The 11,218-nt window shown below is 34.1% G+C and overlaps 1 protein-coding gene and 2 pseudogenes across 1 annotated transcript; 2 read left to right on the forward strand and 1 right to left on the reverse strand.

Annotated features, from left to right (window-relative positions):
* LOC130222307 (NACHT, LRR and PYD domains-containing protein 12-like) overlaps positions 1 to 11,218 on the forward strand; it is a 339,313-nt pseudogene that overhangs the window by 302,210 nt on the left and 25,885 nt on the right.
* The window catches only part of LOC130222311 (zinc finger protein 850-like), a 535,728-nt pseudogene that overhangs the window by 284,710 nt on the left and 239,800 nt on the right, over positions 1 to 11,218 (reverse strand).
* On the forward strand, positions 272 to 3,478 carry LOC130222389 (uncharacterized). The gene is made up of 10 exons (XM_056454985.1): positions 272 to 1,327; positions 1,404 to 1,445; positions 1,543 to 1,739; positions 1,807 to 1,926; positions 1,998 to 2,045; positions 2,176 to 2,256; positions 2,861 to 2,921; positions 3,024 to 3,074; positions 3,150 to 3,194; positions 3,404 to 3,478. The coding sequence occupies exons 1-7, from the start codon at positions 1,213 to 1,215 to the stop codon at positions 2,897 to 2,899; spliced, it is 642 nt and encodes a 213-aa protein (XP_056310960.1). The 5' UTR covers positions 272 to 1,212; the 3' UTR covers positions 2,900 to 2,921; positions 3,024 to 3,074; positions 3,150 to 3,194; positions 3,404 to 3,478.

Genomic DNA, 11,218 nt, shown 5'->3' on the forward strand with positions numbered 1-11,218 from the left:
ACACGGCTCTGCCCGCCACACATGTGCCTCTCTCCACTGACACGGCTCTGCCCGCCACACATGTGCCTCTATCCACTGACATGGCTCTGCCCACCACTTCTGGCATTTCTAGGCCCTTAAAAAAAAGTTGTCGGAAAAAACCAAAGCAACCAAAGAAATGTCCCAAATGTGATTTGATATGCCACTATAAAAATTTAAAAAGACATATAGAACGTAAACACACCCCAAAAATGATGGACATCACTTCCTCATCTCATCTTGACAGTGAGTGCATAGACCCTCAGAATGGAGTCTATATGGTCCACAAAAGTTTTCATGGAGCTTCTACTCCACTCCATGTGCAAATAAAAATATGGGGGGAACCACATCGTGTTTCATGTGAATTAAATGAGTGCCAGACTAATATGGAGTTGGCTTGGAGAAGTGGACTGCTGTCATACCAATGTGTTCACCTCCGGTCAGTTTCATACTGCAAAACATTTTTAACCTCACCTTCACTCACAGAAGAAAGTTTAAAAGAAATGGTTAAAAGCAAGTGGTTTGGGCAGGACAAAATAAAACAGTGTGTAAATCGTCAAAAACTAGCCCAAGAAGAAAATGCACCACTGTCAGTTGAATCCAAGATTGGAGTCCCACCAACAAAAAGGTTCATATCGGTCTACGAGCCTAATATATCATATTATAGTAGACTGGGCAGAGTCATGGTATCATATGACACCAAGAAGAATTCATGGCACTGTCCCTGTGCAAAAACCCAGAGATCATGTACCCATAAATACATAGCAAAATGGCACCTCTTTCAAATTCACCCTGAACTCTTCCGAAAAGTTCGGAGCACTGAAAGCACCCACACAAATTTGAGGCAACCCATAACTTTCACACCTTTCGAGGGAAGGTTACTCGAACCAACCACTGAAAATATTGCAAAAGCAAAATCCGGAAAATTACAGGTAACTCTGCCATGGCTCACTGCAAAAAAGCAAAGTCCAGATCCGGATGGTCATCCAATAACTGGTTCTGCAGAACACTATGTTCTGTATGACCGCTTTCACGAAGACAACACAAAAGATCCTCGTGATTCACTGAGGAAGCTTCGTCTTGTGCCTCAACTAGCTGGCAAAGTTAACAGTCAGGCTGCAGAACAGCTTTTTTCAAAGCTAAAGAAAAATAACTACTTTATGAACATGGCATTGCCATCCACACGTTTTCCTCATGCGAAACATCATCCACCATTACAATGTCAGAAAAAACGAGAAACGTCTTCATGACATAAAAAAGGAATTCAACACAAACATTCACATGAATGACCACAGCCAGGTTGTGTTAGGTAATGTTTCCCTTACTTTGTAACAAATACATCACTATATCCATAACTGTACTTATGTGTATATTTGTATTTATAGAAAATCCATCCTCCACAGAGAAATGCATGGACATGTCACTTGGTAATTTGACTGTTCTTTCCAGTTGCTCAGTGTCAAGTTTCTGTTCTCTAATTATTATGTGTTATTTTCTAATTTTGATGCTTTAATGTACTCTAAGGACCACTGACCGCACTGCCAGAAAATATTGTGACTTTACAAACGACCGCTGCATCACCAGGCATAACATCAGTCACATCTCCTCTGTCATCAGTACCAATTACAGAAAAAACAGCTTGTGAATCTACCACTCTTCTGAATTTTTTGGAACCTACTAAGCCTTGGGAGAGGGCCTGTCATCCATTACAAGAGAAACTGGTGAACAATTACCATTACATACAAACGCACACACACACACACATATTTATTGTTATTATTATTACAGCTTGATTATGTGCTGGACCGAAATCGCCCTGGCAGTGAAATAATTGTGAAGGAGGGGCAAGTGTGCCTTATTCGAGAAGAATTTTGGAGCCTTGGATTGTTGAGGGACATGGACTCCCATGTAAGCAGTCTGTTTTTTTATTATAACTTTATTTTATTAAAAACATTGACTTATCAAAGTATTTATTGCAGATTGGAAACGCCTGCATGAAGCTTATTTGTGAAATGGCTCGACAAATTGTATGTACTATAAAAACATAATATTTATATAGATTGTTTTAACTTGATCCAAATTAAAAAAAAAAATAAAAAAAATTTAAACTGCGAAAGTGTTCATGTCATTGTCAACAGTTTCTTTTTATTCATGTAGGGCAAGGACATATACATTGAGGACTTTTATGTTGTCCCTGTGTGGAAAGAAACTCCTAACAACATTGTTACTGGATTACCGGTGCGTGTATGTACTGTATTTACTGTGTGAGAAGTACAACCTAAATTAAACGACATAACTGTCCTGATCAATTCTAGGAAGATGCAGACTTGAAAGACCTGTTAGCCTTTCCAGCATGGTCAAATGCCAATGGACCAGACCACTTTGTTGTCTGTGTAAGAAAATATTGAAATGTCTAGTGCATACATTAATTGGTATTGCAATGTGTGTGTTTCTAAAATAAAACACTGAAAAATCTTGGAAGAAGCAATAATGTTCAAATGAAATATTTTTACACCTTTAACATTGTAGATAATGATGCCGCTTCGAAGAGAGATGGTGTTTTTAGACTCTCTGTACGCAGAGCATGAATCAGGATTTGGAGATTTAGGTCTATCAATAAACTAAGACATGTTTCAGCCTTTATGTGATATATGGCTACGTTCCTATAGCCATTTCTATTTATTTCCTAACCGTGTATTATAGTTCTGTCACTTTTGGCTACGTTCCTATAGCCATTTCTTGAACTTCTGGCTATGTTCATCTAGCCTTTTTTATGCATGGTGTTCTAGAGTTGAGGTGAGCTGTAATTGTTAGTATTACTACTAATATGTTTTGTTTACAGGAAAATTGCTTACCAAGTGGATCATGGGACATGGACTGAAAAGACTGGATATGATTTTCCAGTGAGGAATCAACTTTAAAAAAAAAAATTATTTGGCTTTTACAACAATTACATTTTTTGTACATTATTCTAAAATAAAATTGATTTGCTTTGCCTATTTTAGGCTTTGCCACGTCAGACAAGAGGGAATGATTGTGGTGTTTTTGTACTCATGGTAAGATATAAATTGAGTTAATTGATTTAAAGATTTTGTAAACATTGTAAATGACTGTGGCTTCTTTCTTTTCAGTACACCCTCTCAATGGTGTGTGGCATTGGGTTTCAATTCCAGGAGGTATTATTTTATTATTTATGTAACTTTATTTTGTTGGTGCTTTTCTTAATCATAGCTAAAATGTAACTATTTTAGTGTATATTATCTTGCTTTCTTCTAAGCAACGTATCTTTTAAAAAAAAGGGGCATGGTTATTGCAAGCACTCCCAACATCATGTATTAACAAAAACATGTTGGTTAATTGTCAGACTAAACAGTCTTTCTTTCAGATGGATATGCCTATCATCCGTCAGTGGTGGTGCCTTCTACTCATGGAACGATTTCAAATTGATGGGTATGTCAGTATTTTTTTTTTTTTCTTGTAAATCTGTAAAATTAAAAATGTATATTGTGTCAATACAACAACTTGTAACATGAATAACAAAACATACTTAAAATCTCTCTTACCGGTGACCAGTTATTATGGATTTTGTCTTGTCTTGTTATTAAAAGCTATGGGCACAGATTTGCTTTCTGGACTGAGGAGGCAAGAAGTGTCTTGGATGGAAAGATTCTGCCCCTTTTTAGGGTGAAAAGAAAAACCACATCCAATCTTCCAGCACATGTCCAAGCAGTTCAAGATCAGGAAAGGAATGACAAAAGATTAGTGGACTTGATTATCACATCAAAATCAGCAGAGCAGCATTTGGTGGTATAGATGGTTCCACTGTAAATTACTCCTCTAGACTCTGAGTATGGTTGACTTAAATATAGTCAAGTGACAATTTAACTATTATGTGCCAAATATAATTAATTACTTGTGCATTTACATATGAAATATAATTTCCTCTATGGCCCAAAGGATATACTCGGTGGGAAAAGGTCAAATTGGTTTCCACTAAAACCCCGTTCTCAAGTGCCTGTCTACATTGAGAATGAGCAGTCCCAGTCAATCATTTGTGACTACATCAGAGGAATTCTTAATAAAACCAAAACACAGCTGACCTTCAATGATGAGGTGGAGTTCATTTGTGGATGTCTCCTCCCAGAGGTAATCACAAAACATGTATGTACATGAGCATGCTTATGTTCAGCAGTGTGTGTTTTATTTTATTAATTGGTTTATCTGTATGTTTGTACAGGCCATAACTCATGGCATTTCCGAGTTACAAGGCTTGTCTTGGCAGGAGGCTGAAGATGTCTTCCTCCAGGGCCCCGTTTATCACGCAAGGTATGTTTACATTTTTTTGTACAAAAGCTGTTAAGTTTTTATGTTAAACACAATTTCTGACAACAGCATTTATTTTTTTGAGTGAAGTTGAGGAATTTAACAGAAGAATTGCTTGAGAAATGAAAAATCTCCCAAATAAGAATGTAAAGCATTTTATTTTATTTTATACGTAATAAATACATTATTAATCCAAGTATTGTTTTTTACAATTTTTCTCTGCATTTTTTACAGCTCGATGACTTGTAGGACCTCATGAATATTTATAAAAAAATAAAGTTTGGTGTGAGAAAATTACTCAGAGTACTATCATTTATTGTATGTGAATAAAGAGATAATGTTCATTCCCTCAACTCAATACTAAAGAGTTTGATAAATCCTTAATGATTTTAAAACAAAAAACAACAACAAAAACAATAAATGACTGAAAATATTTAAGTAACTGAACAATATCTATTTACAAATACAGTTAATTAAAATACAACAGACTTAATGCATTAAATCATAATCTAGTATGTTTAATATTTTATATAATAATGTATTCAATCATAGTGTAATATTTTATAGTAGAAAAATAGTGTAATTTACAATTTATAAATCGTTGAATTCAGGTTAGGCAATTTTTCCAACAGCAGGTGGCACTGTCTGAGAAAACGATAGGTCTGGAAGTGCTGGTCTGAGCGAGCAGGTCTGAGTGTGCGGTTGGGTCTCCGGGCCTGCAGCTTCATAATGTTGGTCTGCAGACTTGGATCCAGGCAGATCTACGGCAACACACATTTCAGGCACACACAATCTAGCACACACGATTTAGCCAAACCATATATGGTAACTAACTAACTCCTTAGCATTATCGCCACCTATTAAAGTTCACAAATATGATTTCCCATTTCAGTCATTATTATTATATCGTAACGATCATTTTAACATCTCTGCAGTTTCTGGACTCAAATTATGTAAATACAATTAATTAGTTAAAGACACATGAGTCCACATACACAAAGAAAACATAATAGACCGTCTAATTGTAGGATTAAGTGTAATAAACTAATTCAGGATCTTTATATTATCATACTTGGTTAAAATAAGTTTGTTGTAAAATATAAAAGCAAACAATAATGTGTCACATTAAAATGAATTACTATAGTTAATCATTTAAACAATGTATAATATAGTTATAAACTGATTATCTTAACTGATTATCTGATTATAAACTACTATCTTTAATAAACTGTCACAGCTGTTAGTTATTTATATATATATATATAATTATTATTTTTAATTAGTTATTAATAGTTAATTTGTTTCTATTGCTAAATTTTGGTTTAAAAACAATATATTGCTTACAATAAATTACTACAGTATTTAATGTGGGAAATCATTAATGAAAAAGTTTAGAAAATTAAGCAAATACACACTATTAAATCGCTGGAGTAAAATATTAATATAGTGTTATACATTTATTACATATAAAATGTATTATTGTCTATATTAACTTGCTATTATTTACTTCATTATAAATTAATCCATTATATAAATTAAACCTGTTCAAAGTAGATCATTCAGCAAGGCCAGCAAACGAGTATCTGCTATATTGATTCTGTCAGATAATAATGACTGATCATCTATGATGACTGATAGAAAACTGATCAGTCTATTATACTGAATGGCGATCGGAAACAACGGTCCTCATTCGCCCGTCTCGATCGCATTGTGTACAATATTTATTAACTATATATATCAAAATATATATCAATGACGATGTCCTAGAAGACGTTAATAACATTGACATCCGTCGTAACCATATATGGTTTGCCTAGATTGTGTGTGCCTAAAACGTGTGTGGTTCTGCGGGCCTGCAGCTGGATATTATTGGACTGGACAGCAGATGCATACGTTGTGGCTACCTGGTTACCTCCAAATAATTTGGACCCTTCACTGTCTTTTCCAGTAATCATAGTACTGAAAATGTAATTAGTAACTAATTAAATAAAAAAACAATGTACTCATTATTATTTAGTTTTTGTTTGTTACTGTTGCAATTATCTGTAGGATGACATCGCATTAAAAGATTCAATTGTCTTTCCTGCTTGGATGCCAGGACACTGGATGTTGTGTGTAAGTATTTTGCGATTTGTTTCTTGGAAATATATGATTGCATCTGTAAATTGCTTGCACTTGTGTGGTCAGAATTGAGAATTGCTATTGTAGTATTCCAACATAGTAACACTTGTATTTTCCAGGTAATGAAGCCAAAAGATAGACACATGTACTTCTTAGATTCAACCAATCCCTATGAGTTGGGTGATGAGCGCTATGTGCACAGTTTCAGGTTGCTTTAAAAATGTTTATGGTTCGGTTCGTTGCTCTTGATTCAGAGTTCATACAAGGTTTGCGTTCAAAACGTTTCCTTAATAGTTATTTGAATGTTTGCATGATGTTCTGAATTTGCATGTGTTGAAAGTCCCAGTTTCTGTGGGCTACTGTTTTTGTAGTTTGAGTACTCGTTGGTGAATATTCATGTTTGTTCTTCTGTATTTTTTTTAGTAAGTTGACAGCTGAAATTGCACCAGGAACATGGATGCTACTGAAAAACAAGGTTAGATATGTCAACATATGTCAATCTCTCACTGTTAACCTAAATCGTTTTCATTTTATTAAGGATGTGCCCCAGCATCTTGGCGGCGTGGACTGTGGAGTCTTCATGTTGATGGTAAGGCAATATCATGTTTGTCTATACATAAACTAATGCATTATTCTAATAATTGCTGCCAGATTGACTTTAATTTGTTTCTTCTATCATTGTTATTTTTTATCTTTCAAACTCATTTTGTTGCAGTGTGCTCTATATGTTGTTTTGGGAGCCCCCTTTGACTTCACATCGGTAAGTTATTAGGAGCACAAATACTGTAACTGGATTGCATGCTATTTAGATATTTAAAAGATTTCTCTGTATTTCTGTCTTTAAGCATGATTTCCTGAAAATCAGAAGATGGTGGGCACTGGTTCTCTCCCAGTAACTTTCCCAGAAAGGTATTTGTTTATTTCCCTACAATTCATACCACATTGCACCCTATCCTATGGTGCGTGTGTGTTACAGGACCGAAAAGCTCCAGAGGACACTATTGGTACATGGGGCTGTATCCAACAGCAGTGAGGTATTTGTCAGTGTATATGTGAATTTGGAAATGTTTATAAAGTTATAAAAAGTAGTACAATTGTATTCCTTGTTATTTTATAACTAAGGAGCTTCCTATGATCAGAGACATGAAAATGGCAGAACAGTGGAGACATGTTCGTGGGCCCTGTGGAAGGGCCACTTTTGCTCCAAATGGAAGAGGAAGACAGGGAAAAAGCTCTCCAAAACCTCTTCAACACGGGAGACAGAGGCCCATTCACAGTTTGTTTTTCATTGAGGAAAGACATGGAGATTTTTTGAACAGAGTGCCATGATAAAATGAATCTGAGAGTGAACTCTTCGATTGGAGAATGAAAGAGTTGGCTAATGCTAGCTAAATCAATTTTGTTTGCCATTGTAACTGAATGTTTGTGTAATATTGTTGAAATGTTTGGTAAACTTTATAATGTTGAATTAGGTAACATTAGTTAATGCATTAGTAAAATGAATTAAAACACATCTGTTAAGCATTACTTAAACTTATTTGTTGTTATTGTTAACTCAATGCATATCTTTATATTAACAGCTTAAATGATTAATGTTTACTTGCACATTCAATAATGTATTTGTTAATGGATTAGCATGCATGTGTCAAATATAGTAATGTGTTAGGTAATACATTAGTTCACAATAACAAATAATGAATCCCGACTGCGCTTCAGCATGACACATAACCATTGTTCATTTTAACTTACCCATACTAATTAATGCTAATTAGTTGATCTTGTTTAAAGAAGTTTAACCCAATAATAACTGATGTGTTACTAACACATATGGGTTTATCACAAAGCAATTCAATTCAATTCACCTTTATTTGTATAGCGCTTATACAATGTAGATTGTGTCAAAGCAGCTTCACATAAAAGGTCACAGTAAATAGGAACAGTGTAGTTCAGTTTGTAGTGTTTAAGTTCAGTTCAGTTGAGCTCAGTTCAGTGTGGTTTAATAATCACTACTGAGAGTCCAAATATTGAAGGGCAAATCCAACGATGCACAGCTCTACAGATTCCGAACCATGCAAGCCAGTGGCGACAGCAGAGCAGCAATTATTGATTTTACTGGACCTCAACTGTTTAACACATCAGTTAATTTAGTGGTAAGTCATGTTAATAAAGAGTCTTCAAATATAAGTAACACATTAGATAATGTAGGAATAGTATACATTTTACAATAAGGTTCCCATAATTAATTATGTTAGTTGAGTACACAAAAATGAATAACCTACAAGTTGAAGCTGTGGTTTCTACTTTAACACCCCGAAACCATGTCCATTAATCTCTGTTTATTGTGTAGTGCTTCTGTAGTGAGTCACTGTTCATTATTTGTTCTTGTGAATTAACCCATTCTCCAACACATTACTATATTCTAAGTTGACATTATTTGTGTGTTTCATTAAGTGGTCTTATCTAATCCATTAACAAATGCATTAGTGTATGTGTACGTAAACATGAACTAATTTAGCTGTTAATGTAAAGGGATGCATTAGAATATGTGCTAGTTAACAGAAGTTATGTAATGTTGAAAAGTCATGCTAACCAAGTTATGTAATGCTGAACGAAATCATCATTAATGTTAATGTTAACACAACTAATGCATTACTAACACCATTCATATATGTTTAGTTAACATAAACAAATATCAAGTAATGCTTAACAGATGTGTTGTTCATTATCACGACATCATAATTCATGTTAACTATTACATTACTTAACGCAAGCATATTGTAAAGGGTTGCAGTTATTTGACTAGTATATGTTTACTTATTATTTTAAAATAAACTTTTTTTGACGTAAAACGTCCACTCTTGTGTGTCTATATGTATCTGTAAAGCAAACATGAATTAAAATGATCCATCCTGACTACAAAATGAATATCAAGTAAAAAAAGATCTGTCTTACGTGTTTCATGAGTTGTAATAAATACATATAAATATTATGATCATACTTGAGAGGTCTTATTGCATCTAATGCAATAAAACAGTGATACATATTTTATTAATTCTATATGGTTTGCTCTCATTTCTGGCCCAGAAGTATTCTCTGACTTTTAATTTGTCACAAAGCAAACATTAATATCTCATTATAACCTAGTCAAGCATGTTCTGGTTTATTAGATTAATCAAAATGATTATCAATAAAAAAATTCATGATGGAGATGAATAATTAATTAATCAATTATACATTTCTCTTTCTTTGTACAAATCATATTACTTTTCTCGGGACAGCGTATGCTATATACCCCAATGGATAACCATATATGGTCTTTCCTGCCTAGATCGTGGGTGCTAGACTGTGTGTGCCTGAAACGTGTGTGGTTCTGCAGGTCTGCAGCTGGATATTATTGGACCGCAGCAGACACACACACACACATACACACACACACACACATACACACAGACAGACAGACAGAGCGCCCGTTTAGCTTTGCACTCTTTTTGCACGCATATGTGACATGATACTGGTAATATCCACTGCTGTATGGATATCTGTTATGTTCATGTACAAAATAAACCTGATTTAACGTCCACAAACAGGGATTGAAGCAAGTTCCTTTATAATTGTATTTAATAATTTATAATACAATTAATATTGTATTTATAATAAGCGCGGCTGTGCTGATTTGATTTTATTTAATAGTTTATTTAAAGATATACAGTTAAAGTCAGAATTATTAGCCCCCATTTATTTCTGTTTAACAGAGAGCAGATTTCTCCAACACATTTCTAATAATAGTTTTAATAACTAATTTCTAATAACTGATTTATTTTCTCTTTGCCATGATGACAGTAAATAATATTAGACTAGATATTCTTCAAGACACTTCTATACAGCTTAAAGTGACATTTAAAGGCTTAACTAGGTTAATTAGGTTAATTAGTTTAACTAGGCAGGTTAGGGTGATTAGGCAAGTTATTGTATAACGATGGTTTGTTTTGTAGACTATCGAAAACAAATATAGCTTAAAGAGGCTAATAATATTGACCTTAAAATGGTGTTTAATAAATTAAAAACTGCTTTTATTCTATCTGAAATAAAACAAATAAAACTTTCTCCAGAAGAACAATTATTATCGGACATACTGTGAAAATTTCCTGAATCTGTTAAACATCATTTGAGAAATATTTAAAAGTGTAATAAAATTCAAAGGGGGGTGAATAATTCTGACTTCAACTGTATATTTTCTCATAGATTAAACAACACACTATAGCGTGGTCTGAGTTGTCAGCCAAATCTACACTACAACTAGACTACATTATTCCTCTAAATTTGACTCTCCTAAATTTATATTGAAATAAATCTAAACAAATCTTAAAAGATCTGAAAATTTAATTGATTTTATTCTAAATTTTAAAATTGCACTGCATTCAATTACATGTGATATAATGCAATCCTGTTCTAGTTTAAACAATTAAACTGTCATATATCTATAAATGCATAGTGAAACTCACTATTATAAACGCTCTGCTAATTTTGTTCATATAGCTATACGGTACATTTGATATATCAGCATGAAAGGTTTCATTGCACATGCATTCATATTGTTCATCACTTATTGTTTGAGATTTGGGGTGACGCAGTGGCGAAGGTTGCTGGTTCGAGCCTCGGCTGGGTCAGTTGGCGTTTCTGTGTGGAGTTTACATGTTCTCCCTGCGTTCGCGTGGGTTTCCTCCAGGTGCTCCGGTTTCAACCCATAATATTATAA

Source organism: Danio aesculapii, chromosome 4 (assembly GCF_903798145.1).
Source record: "Danio aesculapii chromosome 4, fDanAes4.1, whole genome shotgun sequence".
In the NCBI taxonomy this organism is placed as follows: Eukaryota; Metazoa; Chordata; class Actinopteri; order Cypriniformes; family Danionidae; genus Danio; species Danio aesculapii.